At 39.8% G+C, this 27,517-nt stretch overlaps 1 protein-coding gene and 1 long non-coding RNA gene across 3 annotated transcripts; one reads left to right on the forward strand and one right to left on the reverse strand.

Annotated features, from left to right (window-relative positions):
- Nucleotides 1–27,251, reverse strand: LOC145237516 (exostosin-1-like). Its single transcript, XM_080100413.1, has 11 exons — nucleotides 26,300–27,251; nucleotides 26,015–26,167; nucleotides 18,292–18,493; nucleotides 17,932–18,051; nucleotides 11,595–11,727; nucleotides 9,012–9,130; nucleotides 7,283–7,483; nucleotides 4,990–5,150; nucleotides 4,581–4,711; nucleotides 2,433–2,556; nucleotides 1–1,791 (listed from the first exon to the last, which is right to left on the reverse strand). The coding sequence occupies exons 1-11, from the start codon at nucleotides 27,106–27,108 to the stop codon at nucleotides 1,674–1,676; spliced, it is 2,271 nt and encodes a 756-aa protein (XP_079956539.1). The 5' UTR covers nucleotides 27,109–27,251; the 3' UTR covers nucleotides 1–1,673.
- LOC145237517 (uncharacterized) lies at nucleotides 12,144–13,482 on the forward strand. 2 transcript variants are annotated; one of them, XR_013862003.1, is made up of 4 exons: nucleotides 12,144–12,418; nucleotides 12,687–12,759; nucleotides 12,819–12,930; nucleotides 12,994–13,482. It is a non-coding gene; the product is annotated as an uncharacterized LOC145237517 (long non-coding RNA). The 2 variants fall into 2 exon arrangements; XR_013862002.1 differs by lacking the exon at nucleotides 12,144–12,418 and having other exon boundaries at nucleotides 12,447–12,759.
- Nucleotides 27,252–27,517: the final 266 nt, after the last annotated feature.

Raw genomic sequence — 27,517 nt, forward strand, 5'->3', positions numbered from 1 at the left:
TTGCGCTTGCAAGGGAAGTATCTATTAGCGCGCACCGAGTGTACAAGGGAAAGTTACTCAGCGCGAAGTCGGCAAAACAACAAAACACGATCAAGTGAAGGCGAGAGGCAGAACAAGCACCGAAAGCGAAGGATGCGCGCAAAACCTCTGTTTGAGCAACAAAGTTTCCGGGTACCTGCTACTGTTGTGCAAGTTGGCATGGATTTTGGGGGTGGGGCGGGGGCGTGGTGCTTTTGGCAAAGGCTGAACGAGTTGAACTTGAAATTATGCTTGCAACTCTTGTTGTTAAAATGAGGTAAACTCTTCAAGCTTCAAAAATGTGTTTCAATTTGAGGTTGTAAATATCGAGCAGGAAAATTTCGCCAACTTGAAAACGGTGAAATTCTAATACTGTAAATACATACCGATTGGACAAATTACAAGCGGTTCGGTAGAAAAACATTTATCACTTGTAAGACGGAGAGAAGTTGGTCAAAAACTTGACTGGGTTTGCCCAGATGCGAAACACAGCTACGTTCTTGGCGAATAAGCAGACGCTCGCAGATACCTTAAATAAAATAGGGAAAATACAGACGAAAAGAGGCGTTGAACTCAATAAATAAATCACGTGGCACACGAAAGTAAAACTGTTTGTATATGAAATAAGAAAATCCCCTTGATAGGAGGTCACGTGACATGGCGTGGAATTAAACACTTAGTACCAAAAAACGAGAGGATTTCATCAGAACGTGTAGTGAGTTTCTTCTGCTGTTTCCGATGCATGCTGAAGCCACTTATTCGTGGATTTGAAATGTTTCAGTTCAGTTGACATGAAAAGTTTGTTGACACTAATACAATTAAATGCTGAAACATTCTACAAGATTTATGCGTAATGGTTCCAGTATTAATCAATCTTGTTTCGAATGTGTTTGGCTTCCAGAGGCCAGTCTTTTTGGCGTTCAGAATTCCATTGTTTTTTGAGAGAGTTAGGAAGATGTTGCAAACATGAAACCTTCAAGGATCAAAGTCTGTTGCGAGGTTTTGTTTGTTAAAGCAAAGTTCGTAAGTTGGATAAAAAAAAGCAAAAAAACTTGTGCCTCTGATTTTCAGGCTCCAGCAGTGTAAGAAATGTCGCATCAGCAAACGTTACAGGCACCGGTGATGAAGTACAGGATGTAAAGGACAAATTATTATAAAGGAGGCGGTGAGCGGATTGCCGAGCGAACGAAACAAGCAATTTGAGCACCAATGCGCAAGGTTATAATACATGTTCAATGGTTCACATTTAAACAGCACAAAAAATGAAGTAGAAAAATAAAAAGTCGCGCAAGCAGATTAGAAAAAATGGAAAATAAGAAAATGAGGATCAAATGACGTTTCAGCACCTCAACGTTGGTTCCAAAACTAGCGGACTTGTTTCAAACTTCATGCGACTTGATACATGGAGAAGTTTATGGGTTTTAAAATTCAAAATTCCATTTTTTGTAGCACCTTGTACCATCTCAACTTCAAAACACTAGATACGTGTAAAAGTTACTTTTTCTTTCCTTTATGTGAAGAATACATAAATGGATTTTGCATTTGGATCGCAGACCAAAATATTTCATATTCTCCGTCAGTTGTCTCATTCCCCTGAACAAGGTATGGGGTCCACGGTGTTCGATCTGCCAGGGACTGTTTAGATTAGACGAAGTTTATATCTCGATTTTGGGGTAACGTTTCCGTTTGATCGAAACGTTGTCTTTGAAAAATGCCGGATCCATCCTGGTTGAAGACGACACCAGGGGCATGTAACCGAAAAATTCGACAAATCTGCGGAAAAAGTATAAACATCACTTTATGGACGCAAGAACGGTTTCAGTAATAGATCTTGAACTGACAACAGCATTTTGCCTTTTTAGCAAAAAACACAACATCTTGTTTGTCCCAGATAACAGCCCAGCTTATAAACACAAATACTGGAAATTGAGAAGCATAAGTGACACATATTCACCTAATTTGGTTTTAAAAGCATCCTAACATTTCAACCTATGACAACAGTAATGATATTGGTTTGTTTGCCAGTTATGTTGATTTGTTTCATATCATTTCTCCGTTTTACTAATTGTAATCTACTTAAATTGAATGACACCAAGTTACATGAAATAAAATCACATCAAAACCCATCACAATACGCCCGACCTAGAAAATTTAAACCGGATTTCGCTGGAGCGAGGAAGGTATTCGAACCATGACAGAAGACTATTAAGGGTTCACAGCTTTACCAAACTGAGCTTCACAGCTTTGGTGGTACACTGTGCCTGCTGTGTACGCCTTATATGCTGTACATATTAGCTACTCAGTGAAAATACAAAATTTATGTCAGAACGCCTCGGGGCAGATCCCAGTAATGAAATATGAAGTTCACGCGTATAATTCACAGTTGTGGAGCGATTAAAGTAGATGCGACTTACTTTTGCATGCAGGTCTGCCGATCGGCGAAGTGTTGGGGGTCGGACCACATGGATACAACCCCGCCCGGAGCCGGTTTAGCTTGGCCTTGCTGACTTGTATCTTTATAATGCTTCTTTTGTGTAACTGCAACACACAATGCACACCTTGTTGTTACTGGGATTAGAGAGCGGTGCGTGTACGGCATCGGATAACCGCAGGGTATTTACACGGCGCGTGTGAAGTGGTGGGACAGAACGCGCTTGGGGCACGCGGTGGGGTAAAGTTTTGGGGTTTGTGGGTGAAATTCGGCACCGGGAGCATATTTAGACAATCTACACAAAAACATCTAAAGTAGAGTGGGATGACAGATAAGATTGCAGGACAAAGTAAAGTGGTTTCAATTGGCGAGAATACATTACATCGTATCGTAATGATTTATCGCCACTTCAAGACACAAGGATTGTGGACAAAATACCCTACTCAAATTAGGTTCATTATGTCATGCTTTGCAAATTATCAGAATTTAAAACATAAAAACAAAGCACTTGGCGAAAACTGAAAAGCGGACTTGAATAACGTTACATCATCAACAGACAACTTATGACTGAAAGTGACGAAAAGTGACATTTCGGTCAAAGGTATTTCGCTTCAGTCATTCACAAATTAGCAACTCAACACTCGGGACCACGTAAACCGCAAATACGTTTGCCACGTGAATGTCGCGCACCAATGCACACGATATCATCGTAGTTATAAAAATGTCGTCACATTTTAGTCTCGGTGCAGCGCTGCGATGAACCGTGTTAAAGTATAAATAATTTCTGGGTCAATTTCGTGACAAAGCGGGCGAGTGCAACCGACAATGGACAAGAATGTTGTCGCTCTACACATTGTATGTTGGGCCACACCTTGCGATGGGCGCATGTTATGGATTGCAACATCAGTGAAAAGAGAGTGGCGGTGTCCCACACAAAGCGCGATTGTTTTCTATGCATTATAATTGTATTTTCTACCAACGTTTCGACGTCCTATACAGGTCGCCTTCATCAGGGTAAATAATACTATACGCGCGTAGTAAAGTGTACGATAAACAAGGGAAAACAATTAAACGCAAGTTTTGCCGGGAGATCTCTATGATTTTGATATTATGCCTGGCAGCAAAAGCTTATACGTTATTCGAGTTTTACTGTACTATTCCAAAAAACATTCCGTCACGTGTAGATAAAACGCATTAGACATTGGCTTTATATTTGTGCCAACCGAACATGTATACCACAATTCCAAAAATACTCTAGACATCAGGTCATGGAGAGCGGAGTGGTCGAGATTTTAGGCGCTGTTTCACGCACGGGGGGTTATGTACATAAATATGTCGGGGTTGAAATGTAAACAAAGGGCAGGGTGGCCGGTTTTGGCGTTGAGTGGTGCAGCGTAAAAGTGAGGTTTGTTCGACCTTTTTCGGGGACATTGTATGCTGTAATTCGTACTCCGACAATTTGCTTAAATCAGAGTCTTTTTAAACGCTTTAAGCTAGCGACATGTTGACCAACTAATCACGAAATTTTTCGCAGGATAAAAACAGGACAAAAATACTAAACGACGTTGAACAAAACTTTAAGTTGCAACTTTCATGTGGTTGATGAGATCTTCGGTAACAATTAACTTTGAATACAGTTTGACAGTCACTGTTAAATGTGAATAATTATTTTGTAATTGCACTTGTTAACTGAATTTAGTTGTTTTATGCCAACATAATATGTTAAAATCATTAACAGCGACATAACTGCATAAAAACATGGGAATAACGTCACCAGCGGAAGTATAAATTTCAGAGTTGGATGACGAATTCCCTTCAGTGGTTTGAATAATCGAATTACAAGGCAACGAACATTCGAAGCGAAAAATCTGTTTTATTTCTGTGGTGAACCACTTCTATCAATTCTACAGGGGTTTGGCGTTCGATGGCGAGGGAATAAAACGAAATCCCGCGACAAAAGATAAAACCGCAAAAGAAAAACCGCGGATTCCCAAATATAACCTCCAGGTCGGTTTGCCACGTTCAAAATTGTCAGCATGAGTAGGTTGGTTTTGAAGGTAAGAAACTGGTTGGGATTGTTAACTAATCACCACAAGATTGTAATATTCGAAGGTTGGTTTCTGAAGCTTACCTTTGATTGGTGGGCGGCCTGTCACGTGAGAAACGAGCATGTTCATGAGGATATCTTCACAATTACTCAGGTCGTCAACAATGGCGCGAGTCGATGCCGGTAACCACTCCGAGTACAAGTTGAAATAATATCTTTGAAAATAGAAAATAAAGTCAGGATAGAAAGCAAACACAAGACTATATTGCGTTTTGTCGAAACTACATTTGCAACAAAACTAAACAAGAAGAAAAGTCTTTTTGCATTTTTTCATGTGTGGGTATGCACACAACCTCCTTGAGTACACGGAGGGCCACTTTGAGCAACACTAGATGTGCACGCTGTGGTCACACAACAGAATCTTTGTGTGCTAGCAATTAATAATATGGATAAGTTTGGAATCGCATCTCGTTACACAGATGATAATAAATACCTATGAACGAAGGCTGCTCCGGTTAAAACCATGCTGTATGAGTTCGACCACTTGGAGGTGTAAACCCATCTCTTCTTCGCCACGTCCCAGAAGTGACTTCGGGCTGGAAATCCGACGATCCGGTCGGGAAAGTTCCGCCAAACTTCAAACGCAAAGTCGATCTGAAAAATAATTTCAATTAATTTGTTTGCTCGAAAATTACGAGCAACAACAGCCAGATTCGAACATCAAACGCGTACCGTCGTTTCTGGGGTGAAAAGAAATTAAATGCTTGGGGTTGATTGGTAAAGCAAATGTCGCGTAGTCAATCTGTTATAATAAATTGTGTCCACCCTTTAAGTTGTCATACCTTTATTTATATGCATCAGTGTTTTATTTTATGCATGAGTGAAATTATTTACGTTGATTTATTTTGCCATGTGGCGGTTTGCCAAAGTGTTTCAGTTTAGAACTTGACCTTGTGTTAGCGTTGAGCTGTTTGGCTGACGTTAACTTCTACATTGACTTGTTTGCTATATGCTGTATTTGTTTATTAACTATATACTTTATTTTTATTTGAATACGAATGTGCTGAACTTGTATTGTGAATAACTGAAAGAGTTTCTGTGATCAAAGAGAAATACTTAAAAGTATTTTCAAAAACACTCCATGAACGCAGACTGCAATTCAACTGTGGCATAAATTTCAATGGAGGCGTTGAAAAGAGAAACTACTGAAAGGTTCGCCTGCTCTACTCCAAGAAAGATTGACCCCGTGCACGGGTTGTTCAATGCCAGGAAAAGCGTGAACGGATTTGTCGAACATTTATACTTGTCCATATACAACATCGCGTCAACGGGCTGACGTAGATGTGACGTCACATGCGTATGGAATGTCAAAGTGATTTATTGCCTTGCGCCAAGAGTCGGCCTTTTGAGGCGATATTCTGTATTCCCCAAGCGAGCTTGAACTTCAAAACACGAAATTGATGTAAAGTCTTAGGTCAAAAAAATAACGATGAATAGATGAGTGGGTTTGAACAGTGATACATATATATATAAATGAATTAACTTAATAAACACAACCGACTGGTTTTGCATTCATTTGTTCAATCAATGTGACTCTGTCTAGTGATGCCATTAAAATTACCAAAGTAATTGTATTAGTTGTGTTGAGAAAATGGCAACACCCTAATCTTCAATTAGTTTTAGGTGAAGGAATATCTTTCGACTTGACTTTCGTAGGTTTGTTTAAGACATTCGGTTGCGTAGAATGCTTTCTACTATGTTTGCGGATGTAATCTGGGCACTCACGAAACTGTTTGGAGTTACGTAAGTTTCAGCGTGGGCCGAGGCTTACCAGTTGATGCGTGTCGAGCATTAGTAAGGCCAGTACTGGGTCACAGACAGCCTGCACTTGAGACGGAAGACACAAAACCACAACTTAATCAACAAAACGAGCAACGACGCCGTTGAATTATTGATGGTGCCCTGATCAAAATGCGATTTCAGCAACTCTATATTTGCATATAGTTGACTAACCGGTGTTCTGGGGCGGGTTCGTTTTATATCTGACAGGTTGAAAGGTAAGAGCTTGTTATTTTTATTGGTGACATTTAAACAAAAACATACCAATCTGTTTCAGTTCATCATTTAGGAGAGTTTTTTTGGCTATGAAACGATACGGTCGTCATGGAGCGTGAAAAACAAACGCGGTCAGACAGTGAAATGGTTTGTAGACGAAACAAACAGACATCGGTTCCATCGACTTTCGGCCAACTTTCGGCCAGTGATAAGCGCAGCACAGATTAGCAAAACGTCGGAAACCAAGCTTAGCTTAAAGTTCGCGGTTAAACTGGTATCTGTGCAAGCAGGATGATATATTGCAGCGCCTGCAAAGTTTCAACGCAAACTAATAACACAACGGCGGAAAACGCAGAAGTGCTGGAGTTCGGGAAAGTATTAAAAAAACTCGGGAATCGATGGATCTAATAATCGCGTCACATCTGTGTGACGTCACGAAAAGGGACGTTTGATCATGTACTTTGGTCAGTACAGTCGTTTTCTCATTTTGGGGCCTGAGGGTAAACCGCTGGGTTTTTGGGGGTCAAACTTCAAGGGGATCAAATTCCGATTAATATCTAACATCTGTCCAAATATGAAAAAAATTAAAGCACTCTTTCTTGACCAAACGCGTATAACAATCCAGCGTTAGAAAGCAAAATGAAAAAATACCAGCAGAAACAATATGTGTCCCCTTCAGTAAAATTACGCGTTCGACCATCAATCCAACACATCAATTTACATCTACTTGCCTCTTGAACATTAAGCGTCGTATCGTCGTCCAGACTCAATACTGAGTGATATCGAATATTCTGGAAGGGAAAAAACCTCCTGCCGATCACTTTGGGCGAGTCTTCTATCACCTCAATGGGGATTTCCTCACGTTGCATCGATAAAACTTTCCACCGTGATGACGGGGGCGGGGAACTCCCGCTGTGCCATATAATGATGATCTACAAGTGAACAATTGTTTGTTTTAATGTGGATATAGAAACTGTGTTGTAAACTTAAGGTTGCGTTGTTAGTTTATTTCCTGTTTAGGACTGATGACGCGAAATGGATATCCGCAGTGGTTTGCAATAAGATATATACATACTGATTTAAGTGTGTGGTGAATTTGTCAGCTAAGTAATGTCAATATATGTGACTGGAATCGTATGTTGAGCACATCGTGGATCACGATGATTCCTGTATTAGTTAATTTGCAAAGTGACACCTTTTAGGATTATTAGTTTTCAACATAGCCTTTGCTTTGTATAATCGATTTTCCCGCTGGTTTTTGTCATATAGTTTTTGCGCTCGCAACGATTCAACTTTATTCGGTCTGTAGAAGCTTTATCGTTCTAGTGGACGAAACGTCAGAAAACTACAAGTTCTTTAAAACAACGAGTAGTCTGTCATAGCACCATACCGGTTAAACGAAGACTTCGTAAAATTAGTTTACTCGCCATGAAAAAGCGTCAATACCACGTTCCTTACGCCCAAGCCAGATGTATTTGTACTTGTGGGTTACTCTGAACACAGAAACACGTGTTTTTCACAATAGTTCGGTCACATTCACATATTTGTTGAACTGCTTTCAAAGTTAGAGGGAGTGTTATATACACAAGTGTGGTTGGATGTTTAAACCGAACCCGTTCAAGTCTGTGGCGTAATAATCAGGTACCAGGAGACGAAGTGACAATGTGAGTTTTGTGAAAGCTGGCCTTTTTCAACTCAATGAGCCCTAATATTTTCCCTTTGGGTTTTTTCTGGCAGTTGTCAAAAGTTTGTCGATCTTTTTTTACTTATAATCTTTTCTTACTTAAACATATTTACTATTTAAATCAAAAAGCTGCCATTGAGCTAGACACATGTGAATAAATTGTAAAGATAACAAAAGTAGATGCTGAAACGGCTGCAATAGAATGCAAATAGACTGGGAACAATCTATCTTTTAGCTCTGTTTTTGATCACTTCACTTATCCAATAAATGTTTGAATGTTTGTTAATTCGTAAGTGTAATGAGTTTGCTGACGAACTCTCAGGTAAGTGTGCGTTTACAGCCACAACAAGGCTAGTCGAAATGTAAAAAGCATTAAATGTTTGAAGGAAGTATGCGCCAAATATTTGTTCAACTTCAATTGGTTTGTTGAAACATCTCGACTTATTCATTGTAGTTTGCCGCCACGCAATGCACCCTGACGATGTTACACTTATGTAAAATATTAGAAAATTAATTTAGAACCTACACCGAAGAAGTCATCATGATAAGTTATAGAGTCGCCATTGCGTAGAAATGAGTTATATTTTTAGTATATTGTGCAGTTTTAGCTGGGTTTATTTGCCTGCTACACACTTCAAAAGTACTTATGAAGCTTCAAGAGCTTTCAAATGCCATTTAATTCAAAACCTGAAACCGCCCGACTCTTTGGGAGCGTTGTAAAAGCCTGGGCTTTCGCACCAACCAAGGTACACTGTTTGGTAATCCAATTCACCCACCTGTCCACATGCAACCGTCTGCAGCAAAGACTTGATCAACTTCACTATCGGTGCGGCTGAGCTTGTGACAGGAGAGGTGGCTTGAATGACTGCTGTAAACTTGCGAGGCGGTTCTGTACCTATACACACAAATAGGAAAAGTTGGAAGTTAGTCTGTGATATATTGACACATGAGACACAAGTGTGTACAATTAAAGTTGGATTATAGTTCCACAACACGGTACATAAGAAAACTAACTTGCATGTTTATTGACAAAGGTACATAATTAACAAAGTTATCATTCAGCAGGTGTGGTGTCGGTGTGTTTTGCACCTCAGAAGTTGTGAGACAAAAACATCATATCGTTGCACATAAGTAAAAATAGAAAAACTTCCATCGCATGCAAATAGGAATTCTGGGTGATTTAAATTTATGACCATTGACTCTCTTGTTGTCATGAATACTAAGTCTGTGCACGTAAACGTTACGGGCATGTGTAGTTTGTTAACTGTTAAAGATTACTTTCCATCAACCCGAAAACCGCGTTAAGATGATTCATACAGTTGGCAATGTCTCAAGACCGAAGCCTCATAACTCGGTAAGTGTGTTGTGGTGAAGAGGGAAGGCAGTTTCGCAGAAAGATTGGATTGCAGATTGGCAAGTGGAGAGAGATGAATGACTTTGAGGTCGGTACTGACAGAGGACAGATGAAATAGGGCTAATAAGATTAGTGCACGACGTCTGTTGAAAGGCATTTCCCTTCAAGTCAGTTTGTGTTGTTTCTGTGCACGGGTAAAGCAGGCCACGTTCATTTTCACGAGTAATGTGATCTCAGGGCGCGGAGTTGTTGTTGAACGCTAGGGAGAGATTTCTACTGTACATGGCACAAAAATCTGAACCTTAATTTGTTTGGACAACGTTAAGCTTCTTGATATGCAGAGATGGGCTTGACCAAGATTTAACGTATTTGTTGATCTAACTGCACGACGCATAGTTGAATATTTTCTGTGTCACTGCAGAAGAAATTAGAACATTGAAAGGGTTTCTGCAGCCACTGTATTAACGTTTCCTGATATTTTTTCGAAACACACACAAACTAGAGGTATGCCGTATTACTTTCTTTACGGTTAATACAAGTGACATGTCCACTGCAAGTGCCCTCAGTTTTACATTCACGCGAAAATCAACCATCAACATAAATTTTGTCATGATAATTTGTACCATATTAGTTACAACCATTGTTGTTGAATTAGATTTCATCAGATTTTTAGGAACAGAAAAAAAAACGAGACAAAAGCTGTAGTTTGAGAACAGACCAGCAAGTTCGGACATGACCAACAAAACAAATAATCGCAAAAAGACCTTTGCCCTCAACAGCACAGTTGGTAGCCTTGAAGGAACCGGTCGTACGGTTGACGAACTAATGGCGGTAGCTGGTAAAGTTTTACAGCAACATAGGTCAGCAGTTATTTACCACACTATTGTGTATGGCTGCTTTATTTTGTGGGGCAAAAATATTAAAAAGTCACCGTGGAAGAAGGTAGTTTGCTGAATTAAAAGACTTATGGGGACCAGAGTTTGAGACAAAACATGGTTGCCAAGATGAAAGTTTAACGTTCAACCTCCAGTAAAACTTGCGACTTTGAGCAAACTCGCGCCCAAACACTATAGACATGCAAAAGCATCGGGAATATTCCGGTTGCCCAGCGACACGGTGCCTAGCAACATGACACGCATTCCACGGATGTTTCATCACGAGGAGGACCAGATACAATGAGCTGTTATCACAAGGACAAGCTTGTATTCGCACGCCGATAGGGAATACCTCCACGTACGAGGTGCTTTACCACAACACAATGGTGCATCACAAGCCTGAGTGTGTTTATCAGAAGTTTTGTTTAATCCAAGTTTGAATATCTGTCCAGTTTTGTGCAGGTTTTGGTAGCACGTCTTAACGTTAAAGCCGATTTCACCCATCTCACAGCATGTTATGCGAGGTTTAGCGACATGGTTGGCAAACACAGTCTACAAGCTTTGTGGCAAACCCGACAGATGTCAAGGTCCATGCCGTCACACACCGCAAGCTCGCAAACATCGGTAATTTGCCACAAATCCAACACAGCGCTTCCGGGCGTTCGTCGCCACAACCGAAAAATCCGGATATTTTTCAATATTTTACAACAGATAAAATCCGAGGACATTTTAACTGTTAATAGAAATCAATCACGTACATAGCTTGGTGCAAATAAATAAAATTCAAACGATTATTCGGAAAATTTAGTCTTATGATTAGCACCGAAAACAGAGGTTTGACACTCAATAGTTTGCTTAAAATTTGGCTTTGATCACTATTGGTCTTTTATTCTTCGAATACTAATAGTTTGGGACAAACATGCTAATTGTAACACCATTTTCCCGTCCACATGCTTCAATCGCAAAGCGAGAGGCCATAGACCGCATTGTACAGGATTCACCAAACTTGTTTCAGAACAGGCCGGATTATTTTAAGAACGTCGCGCCAGGGCCACATAGCCTCAACGCAGCCTTTCCCAAACTGGACCAAGTTTAACGTACAAATTATTTGGTTGCAAACCCCAACATACCTAGCAAGCTGTAGTAGAAGGGACTTTCCGAGTATCCACCGCTGTATGACGGAAGATAGAAAAGCGCCCCTGGTGGTGTGTTCCACACGAACGAGGGACGAGCTTCAGCAGGAAATACACGATCGCGAATTATCTGTGAAAAAAATACAACAAATATAATACTTGCCGTCAGCATTACCACACGGCTCGTTGGATTGAACAAATTTATCAAGTTTGGTGTTAATATGATCCACATCTCAAACTTATCATATACTTAAAATGCATGTCATGCCAACTTTGCAATGCTTCAATACCAATGTCTCTGCAACCAGCCATCTATAGCTATCTCTATACTGTAAGAAACTTTAACGCGTAACGTGAGTTTCCGACAATATCATCTCAATCATGAAGCTTAACCACCGATATAGTTAAACTATTAAAAAGTAAAGACGTAACTGAACAATAATTTGAGTTTGAAAACTGATGTTCTTCTGATGTACAAATACGTTTCGTTTTTTTTCCATCAAGCCACAGTTCTCATAAGCTCGACACGCTCCACTGAACAAGTGATATTTTGCATGACGTTAAGCAAGATTCACACCAGACGCGGTTGGCGGATAGCGACGCGTTTTTGCGTTCGACGGCAAGCGACGGGGTATTCACACCAGACAGCGACTTGCCGTGACGGCGTGATTTTCTCGGTTGAAACGGCTGACGGCAAAGTTAAATCGGATTTAACTTTTCCGTCAGCCGCGCTAGACTGCTGGATGAAAAACTCGGTATTCGGCGGGTGCTCGACTTGTTTAAGATACATTTCTGCTTGATTTAGGTCTTTTTGTTTGTAGGTGGGTTGTTTTATCGTTTTTACCAAGAAAATGAGAATGAAGTACTGATAGTATTGGTACAAATTGTCTTGTTTTAATTGTTTTTTGTCTGTTTTTAGTAAATTAGTTTGAAATGGTCGTTTAAACAGTTTGAAATTAAATACTGAACACAAACATACTAAAATTTTCTTACCAGTGGTTTAAAGAACTTCTATTCACAGCTTTTTGTTAAGTCTTGGGTTTTTTTCGAAATGATTTTGTAATTATCTAATCACTACTTTGCAAAAAGAAAAGTACAAGAGAGGTGCTGCTGTTGAAATCTTACCAGGATGGAATCACTATTCATATGAGCCTATGCGTAGGTGAGTTTTGTTATAAGTTCTAAATGTATTGCTCCTTTAACAACTATGATTTGTTGCAGAAGTGTAGGAACTTTTACTAATCTACATGTCTATGACTGATTCAGCAACTCCAGTGCACCTGTTCAATAAACTTCATGGCAAGAAAAGAAAATGTTATATATGAATTTCCAGGTTGGTATACTTGAATAAAAATGTAGTTTCTGCCGATCAACTGTTCCATATATATTTCCATAGAGTTCAAGATATGAATTTGTGACATGTTTGTCAGACTTGGAAAGCAAATTCCCAATAAAAACCTCATCCAACATCACAGATCAAATTGATGAAGTTACAAACTTCAGAAAAGTATGCCACAAGCCAAAGAATACAAGTTTTTTTCTCGCATTTGACAACATTTAGCATCATTGTAATTGTGCAACAATGTGCAAGTTTAATGTAAATGTATCTTTTTACATTTAAGCTTTTTGTATGTTGTTATATGATTGTTTTCTTTGCGTTTCTGCAATCTTGTGTTTTCTAAAATGTGTTCATTTATGTTATTGCTATTATATTACCAACTTTGAAACATAAAGTGTCTGTAAAACAGGAAAGTGTGTTTCAACAGCAATGACAGAAGTAAACTTAATCCAATGTTGCTGTTGTAATTGTTTTTGGAAACATTTTACCGTGGAATGATGATCAACATTATATTTTGTCACAAAATAAACTAAACGAAGTTTTGTAGCAACTTTCTTAAGACGTAGAAACACTCAATATGTCAAGTACATTGACCCAGTTTTCTTAGCAACAAAAGTAGTCGACGGCAACCGCACTGCCGGTGTGAAGGGCCAACGTCGCGTCAAACGTTACGCGCAAAATCCGCCAACAACCGCCGGCGCTGACATCGCTAGCCGCCACCGTCAACCGCGTCTGGTGTGCAGAGCCCTTAACGCTTTGTCTGGCCTAATATTTTTCACCTAAATAATTTTCTTTGTATAGCTTTTATCCACACAGGCTGTTCGCAACGTACTATAGGAAGGACACGTCAGATGTCAAATGAAAAATGGTATTTTTGAGTGTAGCCCTACTTTATTTTTGCTTTTAAAACTCATTTTCGAACCCTATGTAAATACAGGTTGCAGTTTAAATGATAAATATAGATACTTCAATGTTCTTCTACCAATCGGTTCACCATCAAGCCGATCATTAAATGTGTTTTACACGTCTGGAAATCCGCAAATCAGATGTACAAATACCAACCCACCCGAAACGCAAATACAACGCGACTTGTAACAAGCAACCCACACTGATGGACTTGCACACTCACCAAAATGTAAGGTTGCAGCACAGCGCTAACCGGCTTAAAGGTGGTCTTGGTGGATGTCGAGGCACACCTCACATGTAAGACTTAACATTCCACAGTCTCCATTCACTTTATTGCGTCATTTAACCCGTACAAGGGGGGCGAAGTCGGTGAATAGCGTTTTCTAATCGCTTAGTTTTATTCCACGACATGAAATATGTATGCTGAAGTGCCTATACACCAAGTCTAGACGATAAACTGTCGCCAAATGGATGATTTATATACGACCGAGAAAAAAAGACTTTATCTGATCTGGGGTTAAACTCAAACACGAACATATGCAAACCATTTTTTTTCATAATCACATCAAAAAGGTTTATTGGACAATTTTCAATTTTTACAATGTTCGCACCTAATCAAGATTACTTTTTTGCAAACGCTTGTTTCAAATCAAACTCGTACTTCGCATTTCACACACCGATGTTTAATCGTTGCGATTTTAAAGTGGCAATTTAATTACAACTTGTCGGGTCATTGTAAGGTTATTGGTAAAAAATAGGTGAATTGCTAATTAGCGAATTCACACTTGGTTTCCACTTTAACGGCCACATAATAATAACTTTCAGGCGCACAGCATTTCATTGCGTTACGGTTATTTTGAATATTCACAAAAGTAAATGTATTTTTCGTTCTGTACCAATAAACTCAGACATTGATATTAAACTGCAAACATATTTAATAACCCTACCTATCACATATGTACAGTGGTCTAAACCATGTTTACACGACGGCATTTTTCTTGTTAGTTGTAAGGTAATTTGAAATAGCTGATCGGCTTCGAATCGATATTAACGTCGCAAACATAAAACGTCGCTACCCAGCGTGACTAAAAAACCGCCAACCCTGCTATTACGGACATTCACATAAGCACCTTGACATCAAGCATCAATATAGGCAAGGTATCTCAATGAGAGGTTCATATACTGAATCATTCACGACAGGCACTCACTGGGGGAAAGTGTGGCAATGATTGACCAACTCAGTTACCCAAGCAGTGCTTTCGCATTTCAAACCAAGCAGTTTTGTTGGTCATAATTTCAAACCAAACTGGTCATATGCAACATCCAACGAACAATTTTGTTCCGAAAAAAATTGGAAGCACATTAAATAATATCAATACACCTTCACAACGTGGAGCTGTTGTCTTAGCAAAAATTTTACAATACTGCAGTAGAAGCAGACTCATATCATTAAGGGATGACAAACTCAAACACAGACAAACAATTGCTGTGAATTAGTCATTTAACTTTTGGTAGGTGAAGAATCCACCACAGACGCAGGTATATGATAATGTGGAATGATCATCGAACTAGCAGACACTATCCCAAAGCACAGGGAAGAGTTCTAACTGTGCTAAGCCGACCCTTTACGACCTCATCAACATTTATGAGCTGGGTTTACGACTGACCCGCGTCTTGACATAACAATGAAGGGACACAAAGGATTAGAATTCCACCCAAGGATGAAGCTATTAACTCAGTTCGCTTTGAATAGCATATCTATAAAGTTTAATAGATTACGACTTGGTGGACTTAATGGCAGTCATGCATAGAAAGCATTGTTAGGCAGTGTACATAGTACCGGTGACGGTGGCTTTCTGGGAATCTTGGTAGTGATTGTTCATGAATACAAAAACCAAAACAAATTCAGTTCAGAAAAAAAACTTTACACATAACAACACTAAACTTGATAAGCAGTCTCGTCTAATTTAGATCACATCAAGTTTTTTAACACCGCAAACAAATGCTACTTAAACCACATGTTGGTATTATAAGTTTAATGTAGAATCACATTTCAAAGCGTTTCCTTCAAACCCTGTCCCACGTACGAAACCAAACGAGTTTCGATCACTTTAATCAGCTAAAAGACTTCGAGAAAACATAACAATAAGGTTTCGTTTGCGGCACAACTTGGGAGAAAAATTTAAATTGCATCTTCTTATCCAACTTGTAAAGGTTTAATTCACCTGTGTGTGTTCAAACCTTCAACACAATAACACGTTTGGAGGCTGGTTGTACCACCTTTTACTAGCTGTAAATTACACCAATTTTGGTGAAGTGTTTTTCAATTTCAATGAAGTCTAAAACAGCACAGCCAATCTAGGCAGGGCAGAATGTGAGAACAATAAGTCACCCTGTTAGGTAACGTGGACTGTGATAATTGGTACAATTTATTGGATGGAATAACGATAGGAATTTGTGGAATTATAATTAACCCATAGTACAATGTGTGTTACGGGTATGATGGTTGGGCTGGGCCTAACTGGCCATGTGTGCCGTGAAAAGGGACAACAACCGGATGATTAAATCGCACATCTGTTTGCGGTAAGCTATTTTCAAGCCAAGAATTTTCACCAAATTTATTCCCAATCTTATTACGTTATTCCTTCCATATAACCATAAAAATTTTAGGGTAACATTTCAATACAAAAACGTAGAAGGCCATACGTTTCAACCATTTATTTTCTCAATTATGTGAGATACTTAATCTTCACTCGAAAGAACTTGCAATATTTCACAACACCGTTCTGTAGTTTGAATGTTGTCGTGTGTTTTGTTGGTCGTGTAGCGGTAAAGGGTCAAAGCGACAAAACGAACATTATGTCACAAAGAGCCTCCGCACATAAGCGACAATGACGTAAGTGGTATTGAGCGGTGTGGAGAAAGGCACTTTAGCATTGAACAGAGCAAACATTACGTCACTGACGGTTTAACGTGGGGAAATTGGTTGACCACAGAAACTGAACCGTGCCATATGTTGTTGGGGGATAGCAAACAAAATTCCTGTTCCCTGCTCTCCGTACAAACAATGATATAATTTAGTCTTAGCCGAAATATATACGCGCCCGGCTCATGCGTACGGGAGTTTTGTTGTTTCCAAAAATACATGTTTTACAAAAAACATTCATTTACTACAAAGACTGACTGGTCGCACAAAACACTGTAAGAAAACGTCACAAGAGGTTTTGTTACCAACTGTTATTGAATTCCAGCTATGCGGAAAGTATCAACCTTGATCAGAGCCTTTACGTTATGGGTGGTTTCCCGCTGCTCAGTGGAAATTTTTATTTTACTTTCAACGCTTTAACATTCCCGTAAAAGTATTTTCCCCTTTATCGAATTTCAACAGGAAGTGCGCCAAGCAGTAGAAGCTGCGAGAATCGATTTCTAAACTCTCGCCATACAGAAACCTCCAGAATATATTTAGTACAGTAATGGGTATAGGGTTGATGTAAGTGAGAGCATTATATGTGGGTATGAGCGGTAAGAACATATGCGGGTTACCACATGACAACACAGGAACAATCTCAACCACATAGGTTTCCTATATAGGACATTGCTTTACGACATGGGAAGTGTTACATCGTTAAACTTGGACATCATAACTCCTGATTACAGAAGGGGTGCTATTTGATGCCGAGACACAAGGAAAAATTACTGCTTCACCAGAAATGCTTTCACCATTAATTAACTTTAGCAGTTCAAAATTCAAAAATGGTCACAATCAAAAATGCACAGCAAAGGCGCATTCCAATCTTAAATGCAAATTCCCTTTTGTGGCAACATTCAATACATTGGTTTCCAACACTTTTTGACAAGTTGCTAATTTTTAGGATTAAAAACACTTTCGTTCTTCGCTTATGGACCACAAATTCTATAGACGATGTTAAATTAAACCAACATCGTGCAAGATGCGGTCTTTTATCGACTTCATTAAAACTGGAGTCGTTTTTACAAACCATAAGAACGTGGAGGGATGATTTTTCCCAGGATTTTAACCGCAGTGTGAAAAGGCCGACAAACCTATTTGAATTAAAGTAGCTAACACACCTCTAATGTTGTTTGAACCATGTTTTCCACCGATGAGAAGTAAGTGTTCCACAAAAACTGTGATTGTTGTCTGTATTCCATGATCGTTTCGTCGCAGATATCCCTTAGTGTGTTTGGGACCTGAGGGTTAGAAAACCACGTTTTTAACACAATATACAAGTCTCCACCATGGCAACTTTGCGTGATTTTTTTTAAACCGTAGTGTTTTCAACTTCGCTTTAATTTGAAGTTGTTGTATGATAATTACACGTTTAAGTACACAGGCTCGACAGTCTAACCTTGCCCCTAAAACTTGCGCTGTGAAGCAAGGACTACGACAGTATACTAAACATACGGAATTCAGTCTCGCATTGAACTCACCTGTAGAAGTAACCTTTCGTCCCACACCAAACTCGCCTTGGGCCAGTCCAGCACCTCGGCGAAAGGAAGCATCCATCCGTTGGCCAGAACCACCGGAACACAGGCGGTTTGCAAAGATTCCAGAAATCGAAACGAGCCAAGACGGCGACCGCGCGGAGTCATGCAGAATGTTGAGTTGTGCAGCAACGCTTGGTAGTCCCATCTGCAAACAGACAAAATTTAAAATTTAAATGTAAGTTGCCATTAAAATATGCTGCGGTTCCACAAACGTGATTGTCCTAAAACAAGTCCCAAAAGCAGCTTGGTTGTAACAAATCTTTATTACCAACTTTATAGAGCTCTTTTGGCAATTGCATTTTTGCACCGACGTTTCGATGTCCTATGCAGGCCGCCGTCATCAGGGTAAATAACACTGAATGCGCGTAGTACAAATTCATTACATTGCGAATGATGAGCGCATAATGCCAATGATATCGGCCGATACAGTAAGAGGTGGTGTCCTAAGCGGAAGCAGGGCAGGAGGAGGATTGTATGGAGCTTGTTCCAGAGCAAGTGGTTACTTCGCACATTAGCAACGCATTAGCACCAATCAGTCAACCTTGAATACAAGTTTACGATCCCAAATTCAAAACCCACTCAACTAGAGCTAAAGAGATTCTTGTCTGGAGTGAGAGAGGTGCAGAAACAACAGAAGTAAAGCGCTGCACTGTAACTGTTCGATTTTCCGAAGCTTAAACACACGACGTGCGGTATATAGGATATCATTAGCAATGACCTGTAGAAGTTAAAGGCTGTTTGTGGCACGACCCATGGAAGAAGTTGTTTTTACAAATTGTCCGCCTATTGCCTTCAGTCATTATGTCGAGTGTTTGTGGCAAATGACCGAGCCAAAGCCGGTGCTTGACCACAAGGACTTGGCCACTGATATTAACTCATGCTGCAGTTGTTCACAAGTAAGGAACAAGCTTTAAAGCGAAACACCCAGACTTTAAGACCACATAATGTATCTACTAATGTATTTGGTCATTTGTATCAAATACGTATTATCTTCAAAAAGCGTAGTTTATTACCTGAGTAAGAATAAAAAGTATTTTCCTAGTAACGAAATCTGACGATAAATGTCGTGGAATATATATATTTATTTCACCTCATGGCATCGTGTATTAACTAAGTCATTGGTCCCAGATGCACCGCCGACTGACGTATTTCAAATTTCAAGAGCAGAAGAAGGCAATTACATAACCAACAAAGGTACCAAATGACCTTTGTCTATTTACACCAAGAGATGTCAGCGGGCAGCAGTAAAATGATACGGATGAAATGTTTCCCATCTAACAAGCGTGGAGCAGACACAGCAAACTATCGACAAGAACATATTAAACATTAACACTGTGTACGTTGGACTACTGCAGGTGATCAGACCGTTGCGTAGTTAAACAAACAATGGGAAGATCAACTGGTAACCTGACTGTGTAAGTAGTGGGCGACGTGTACGACTCACTATGAACAAGTGCTGTCCACTCTTACACCGCTGCTATGTCAACTAAGAGAAGTCCACTCACCAATGTTTAGATACGGGCCGGGGTTAACGAAAACAAACAAGCCGTAGCTACTTTTGCGTGTCTCGCATACATTAACGCACACACATGCAAAATTAGTGCAGATCAACTAGACAAAAGCCATGTATATAAGTCATAAGCAGGGGTGATTGTGACAGAATAACTAGAACATGGTGTACTGTTTTGTGGTGAACGACTACATACTGCAACAATACAAAACGTATAGGTTGATTGGAAAATCACATTATGTGTCTGCAAATTATTATGAAAATACAATTCACAAAAAGTTGATTTGCTGATTAGTAAACAACTACGACAGTTTTCTTACTCTTCGGGCAGACTTGAGTCATTTTCGCGTGATTAGCTTGCAACTATGGAGTTGGTGTTTTAAGACCGCATAGACTTAAAGTAGATTAGATGGGTCACGTGGTAGAAGACGCGTCGGTGCACCGATGGTCAACGGAGTCCTAACGTGGTGTGTTAAGGACTCCGTTGGAAGCCGACACCGAAAAACGAGGGAGCGTGTAACGTTAAGTAGTGTTATTGTGTCCGTCCGCAGCTAGTCAGTCGGATAAGCCGAAAAACGGCGGCCCGTGTCTGTCTCACTCGACGAGTGGGGAACACAAAAGAACCGGGGTTAGTCGGGGGATGACGTCACTGAAACTGGGGGCGGAGAATCGGGGTCTTGTTTCAGGGTGTTGTCTACGTGAGGGGGGTGAAATGTACGATCGTGTGTTTGCATAGAGGTAAGCTATGTCTGGGCGTGTTGGATTGTGCTGAATGAAAACTTGAAACATTTAACAACGCTAAAATATGAGTCATTTGATTAAATTCTGTGAATTGAGAGAGAAACTACAAAATTTCCAAAAATGATTTGACCAAAACCACTACGTTTAATGTAACAACCGCCCTAGGCCGGTGCGTGGTACTGGTGACTCATTAGACAGCTGCAAGCACGTAAAGAACAAATCACAAATACAGAAAAATAAAACGCATGGCTTGAGCAGACCAGTAAGGTTTAAAGGTATGTTAAAATCCAGTAAATTAACCGTAAACGTTCATCTACAAAGTAAACTTGGCAGAGCAGGTGGCTGGACACGGTTGCAAAGCCAACCAAGCCACGGACTTATCAACAGTTTCACAGTCGCATTTTGAACACTGTATGTAAAACAAAACCTGGTTAGAATCAGTGCAAAATACATGTTTCTATTTCTACACAAAATATTAGCTCTTAGTTTCAAGAAACTTTGACAAAACAATCGACAGATGTGATTTACGAACCATCAAAGCAAAGTGGGATTGCGGGGAGCCAGCTTACAGGCTGATGCTGAATCCCCTGGGAACTATACAGACTGCGTCAACCTTTAACCTTGTAACAGTTGGCTTAGATCCGGCAATGAGTAGAAACTGAGAGTATTTGAACTGAACAGTATCTAACCCTTCAACAGGCAACATGGTCATCGACGATCACCGTTTATTTAATTGTATAACTGAGAATGGAAAGCATTTTCCAAGTTACGAAATCCGTCAATGAATGAAATGGAATATATATATTTCGCCTAATGGCATCAATGAAAGTTGACAATGAGTAGAAAAGTTGACAGGGTTGCTGCGTAGTTGAGGACCGCCACAAAACACACATGTGGTTGAGATGGTAAAGTGTGTGTGTGTGTGTGTGTGTGTGTGAACGTTGTATGTAAGCTCTACCAAAAAGCCTGTAGGGCACCGACTTTGTGGATCAAACCCTTGTTTTGGGGACATAGAGTTACAGTGAGATTATTGTCTTTTAACTAGGCAGTAGGCACACAAGAACACAATGTGACAAAAACTTTTCGTTTTGAAATAAATATTGCCCAATCTCAGTGTTTAAACTTTAACAGTAAAGCAAAAAATAGACGGGAAACCACGTTGGTTGGTAAGTAAGGCATGTGTTGAGCGTTCGTGCCGATGGTATGATTTGGCAGCGACTGGGGCACAACCGAACAAACAGAGACAGGCAAGCAAGCCACAAAAACGATTCCCTGCCACCTTTGTCCTGAAAGATCTGACGTCATGCACATTACAGATGGGGCAAACACAACTCAACATTACAGCCGTGTTATCTACACCGACGTCATCTAGTAAGAGATAAGGTGGATCGAACCCGACGGTATCGGGAAAGTGAGTAAACGCTCAAGGCACATAAACTTGGAGGTCACGCACCGATGAAGCGTGACGATCACATTCCGAAATGGGTACATTGGCATATGAATTGGATGGTATTCAAATGATAATCACAAATTTGCCTGGGTGAACACTGGTCTAGGCACACCGTGCAAAATATTGGAAAGTTGTCGTTAGTAGGTGTTGGTGTTTGATGTTGCAACCCGATATAGCGGGGCGACAAGGAACGGCAGACGATTCGTGTTACGATAAGCACGTACGGTCGTGACAAATTTCGGCAAAAGCAAAATGGAGAGGAACGGTTCCTAAAACACGACAATCATCACCTCATACAGGTTTAAATAACAAGATGAACCGCTGCTATTATGTTGTCCGCTGCTTGGACGTCGGGCCAAAGTACTTTATGGGGAATAAATAAATTTTCGACAGATAAGGTGTAGGAGAAAGGGGTCACTGAAGCTCACCGACCTCGTCTCTCATGATAAAATCGAACGTTTTAATGCCTTATTTTAGTGGTGAACCACTGCATTAGTGGTGAACCACTGCAGGCATAAACAGTTGTGTTGTTGCTCAGTTTAGTTATCTTTGCAAATCGGAAGTCAGTCTTGCGAAAAATGTAGTCGCAAAAACAAGCAAAATCCGAGATGATTTAATAGCACCGAAAATTACCACATTATTTTAGTAATGACAGCATGAGCATTTGCCAAAATTGATGCCTGTTTGTCCCCCTTCTTGGCCCAACATATTAAAAATGAGATAAAAAATAGAACCCTACATAGTGCTGCGTTAGTTGCAGGAAAGTAAGGTTCGGATTTTTATCAACATGACGCACTTCAAACAGCAACTGAAACTACAGACAACCTGAAGATAAAGGGAACTTCTGTAATACAACAATGTCAGCAGCGACAGGCAGCACGCACTGGTGTAAGAGGTCGGGCCACCCAGTAATCATCAAACATACGTGGTAGTGAAGTGGGATTAGTTCGCGCTAACCTCCAGTAAGTGTATGGTGCATCAGTGACGCTCTTATTGATATGGAAAAATGCCAAATTGAGAAATCCCGCCTGAAACGTGAGAACTTTGTCCAAACTGGACATTGGCAACTGGCCTAGTGTTTCAATCATTCACCCCTTCAAACCTAATTCAATGCTACTGAATGAAAGAACTGGCATTGCCATATTGATCGGTTGAATTCACAAGGGATGCGACCCCACGCAGTTTCTCATTTATTGGCTTTTTACGAAGTCTGTTTGGCAATCATTTCTCCATTATTTCTTCATTTACATCGATTTAAAACGTCAATACAGCGTCGCATTTTATAATATTAGCCACACATAATGATGTATTTATTAGGGGAAGGCAGCTTAGCAACTTAATTCACCCGCATTGTATGTTCTGTGTACCGTGGTTTTAAACAGACTTTAACGCATGTATAAGTTATTGTAAAAAGCTTGCTTGGTGGCTGTTCAAGTAATAATCACATCTGGAGGAATTATGGCGATGCGAAAAGAACAAGGATACCACTGGATCATGTTGCATAATAAAACAAAAGCAAGTCAAGTGTACAATTACAGTGTGGGAAAAGAAACTAGTTTACGAGAACAATTCGACAATCCTATGTCGGGGTGTTTCAATGTTATGTTTCACGACGTTAACCAGTCTCCAGCCGAGCTACTTACTGGGACGAGTGACATAATTGAGTCTCAATAAAAACTAGCCGGCCAACTTGAATGGGTTAAGCCGGCAATCGAATAACTATTCCCGGTCAATCGCCGAGGAATAATGTCAAGCGAGCAAAGTCAGCGGGGATTAGAGTGCGCGGCTCAAACTGTTTGTAAACATGACCCTGCAAGAAGGCACAACCAGTGGTGCCAGTGTCAAAACACAACGGGATTGACCTCTACATAAGCATTGGAATTCGCCACGAAACATATCGAGTTTATTGCAAATCATTGTTCAACAAACTTTTTTTACAGTGGCGCAGTGGCGCACTGGCGTGTGTGGCTATTTTAAACCGTTGGCTTGTCAGGGTTAAACCAGCAACGGTTAAAGTGGGTTACATTTCACCTGTTTTGACCAAAACATTGAGGTATCAGGTATAATTCAAACAGGAGCAACAAACTAACCGAAGTCGACCAAACTGACGGTAAATTAAATTTAAAAATCGATCAACGTATTTGGCACTTAAATTGTGAAGGACCTGCCAATATAAATCATATTAGTGAAGCACCATTAGCTTGAGTCGTTCACAGCCAACTTTATTCCGACATTTATCCCTAAAACACATTTTTGAACAAAAGTTACTGTACAGCACCCTCTACTACACACACCTGATTCATTTTAAGAAGATTTGGTCACACTCACACATAACCACCAAATAGCGCCCCCCAAAAAGTTTGTAAATTAACTCGGTAAGTGTTTTGATCTTGAGGTGCGACGTATTGAAGTCGACGCCGAGACTGGCGAGGCGGTCAGACGCTTCCGGCCCGACGACTGTTTCGTGAGATTAACAGGCGCGGACTCCGACCACAAAAATTCACTTCAAAATGTGAAAGTTGTCAATGGATCCACTTTCACTATTAACTCAACCAATTATGTAGAATTTGCAATTACCATCCGACTTATACACTGTAACTAATATGGGCATCATTTTTATCCCAATCTTTGTACGTTTTTAGGTTTCCAAAAGATAGGTTATTTGCGGCCATTTAAACAAAAAACAAGCTACGTTAAAACTTAACTTTTCTTGAGTAATCAAGAACTCGTTGAGTTGTAACGTGACACCAATCTACTTAGAGTGCAAAGTGTCATGTTCTATTTTTGGCAGACACGTCGATGCATTAGCGCAAAAACGCACGAAAATAAGTGTACCAGGGTCTTTGGTGCTTGTTATGGTGAAACAAAACTTCGCAATTTCTTACAACATCAAGCAATAGTCGATGTCACTCACAATTAAGGCCTCCCCCTCAAGGAGGCCTGATGTAAATCCACTGCGTTGGCCAGAAAGGCCCGGTGCTATGGAGAAAACAATAGAACAATGTGGGCATTGGGTCAGCTTTTGTCAGCGCAATATAAAGCTTGTCGGAAATAGGACGTTTTTAGTTTCTCATTGAACACTTAACATCAAACTGCCCACAAGTCCTATAGCTGCCCTCTGAAATCACAGGACTGTAGGTTGATGTGAACCTTTAAAAAGTCATAACCTTATGAATTTCCTCATGTCAATCATTTGTGTTGTGGCCCATTTTGACAGCAAAAAAAAACATTTTGAAACCTAAGCTTCATAAAAAGAAGAGTTTTAAAGCACAATCTTGTTGCTAGAATAAAAATCATACATGTAACTTCCTCCAACAATATTATAGCTTTAAAAATGGCTTGTTGTAAATTGAAACATTAAGTTACTAAGTTGACGGAAACCAGTGCAACTCAATCACCATTCTCAAGTTACATGTCCACTGTTTGTGGTTGGATGAAGCGTTTTCTGTCTAGTGCCAATTAAAACCAGCATCCTACACTCAACAGTTCACCTCAACATACGATAGTCATGTAAAAGACTGGCCATTCAAAAACATTTGTTTCAGCATATTAAGCCTATCACTATATACTCCATCATCCTAACCACATCACTGTAGCTGTGAACCAAAGGTAGAAAAGTCAATATAAACATTAGATAAACTTTTCTTTTTCAACCAGCCAAATGTAAACAAAACACCCCAAACACTAGATGTTAGATCCTTGTTCCTACAATATATAAAACTGTCCAAAAGTGATGTATGGAACTGTATAGTGTAATGATAAATATTGAACCACCAAAGTCCTACATGTGTACATAAGCCAGATATTTATAGTGAATAAATAGTTTATACGAAACTGACCCTTGAGCAACAGTGGTAGTATTATTAAAACCACCATACTCTACCAGAAGGAGCAACTCATAAGAAAGAATTACACAATATAGTGAAAGTAAATATTTTTAACACCAAGTATGAAACCAAACTTACTTGTCGTATTCTTCATTGTCCGCTGCACATTTGGCATCACTGAAGCTTTCCCATTGTTTGCCATGTTTGCAAGTTGTCAGCATAATAATATCTTCGCCATTATGGATGTGGTAAAGTGCATTTCTTGTGCTCGAACCTATTCCATAGGTATAGCTGAAACAAATAACACAAAAGACATTCAAAAATACGTTTATTAAAGCAAAATAAAAAGCAACTAGATTTGGTTAAGTTTAGCTCAGACAAATTGGAAGTGCATTAAATTAAAACTTTTAAAATGGTGCTCACCGCTTTCCTTTGAAGGTCAAAAGATATTTCCTGCGTGGTGGAAAATAATTAGACTTCATTGTACCACTTGGCCCATGCATAGAAAAATGATTTTTTCCAAAAAGGGGCAATGAAACATCAAAACCCGGTCGGTAATAATTGTCACTAAAGCTGGCTTTGGCCAGGATTGCTTCGCCTGTGTCAAATCCAACATCCTCCAAATAATCTGGCCAGGTACCAGAAAACAAAGTAAAAATAATGTGGTTTCTCCCATTGTTCCAATATTTTAGAGCTGAAACTTTGGCACCAATGTTATGTACATAATTTTGAGAAATTTTGTCACGATCTAACGTGTCATAAGGCACCACAAACAAGCAAGCTTGTTCTGGATTGTTTGTGAAGTAAATTGATAATCGCAATGCCGACAATATGCTTCTATAGTTCTGTGATATTTTATCACCGGTGTCTGGGTAGACATAAATTTTAAAGCCTTTTTTGTGGCAACGTTCAGCATCGAAACAAGTCTCCATTCGACACTTGCGATGTTTGTAAACATGTTTTCTTGTTTCCTGCTTTTCGCTTGGGCTATTACTGGTGTCATCTTCCAGTGTGTCATAGTATTCCTCCACAACTGACGACAAACTTCGCAACATGCGCTTGGACAATACGGAATTCTTTTCCTGTGAAGCTGAGTTATGGACAGTTTGTCGCCGGTCAATTTCAACCGATTTCGGTGACAAATCATGTAATGTCCATTTGACTCCATTATAAAGAATAGCCAAAAGAATTATGGAAGCTAATAGAAAGCCATATCTTTTCTTTGCATTCATCTATGATGGTATGCGCTGGGAAAGCAGGCATGTGCTTTTTCGCAGCTTTTACCATCCAACAGCAAGTCAGTCACAAATAAGTTTCTACTACTTTTAACTATCTTAAACTTTAAAAAATTTTCATACTAAACAGAAATAGTATATAATCAAATCATAACACTTGGATTGAATAAATAATTTAAACACAGCACTTGGCTGAACTGATATCATAGAAGTTTTGCATACACTGTTTGTTCCACTTGGGGTTGTTGTACTGTCTGACATAGTTACCTGGTATTTAATCTGAGCTGCAAGTTACAGAGAAAGAATTAAGTACAGCAAACTCTTTTTGGTTCTAAACCACTCAACTTTATAACGCTACGCAGTACGCTTCTATAGTATTGGTATGGTGCACTTTGTTTCTGCGCCT

The sequence above is a fragment of the Phallusia mammillata genome, chromosome 7, assembly GCF_965637545.1.
Source record: "Phallusia mammillata chromosome 7, kaPhaMamm4.hap1.1, whole genome shotgun sequence".
NCBI lineage: Eukaryota > Metazoa > Chordata > Ascidiacea > Phlebobranchia > Ascidiidae > Phallusia > Phallusia mammillata.

What these genes read in the sequence shown, in the direction of transcription:
- LOC145237516 (XM_080100413.1), bottom strand. Translation starts at nt 27,108, where the DNA reads ATGAATGCAAAGAAAAGATATGGCTTTCTATTAGCTTCCATAATTCTT. An exon ending in TTGACCTTCAAAGGAAAGCG is followed by an intron (nt 26,168 to 26,299) that starts GTGAGCACCATT and finishes TATTTGTTTCAG; the next exon opens with CTATACCTATGGAATAGGTT. An exon ending in ACGAAAGGTTACTTCTACAG is followed by an intron (nt 18,052 to 18,291) that starts GTGAGTTCAATG and finishes TCTAACCCTCAG; the next exon opens with GTCCCAAACACACTAAGGGA.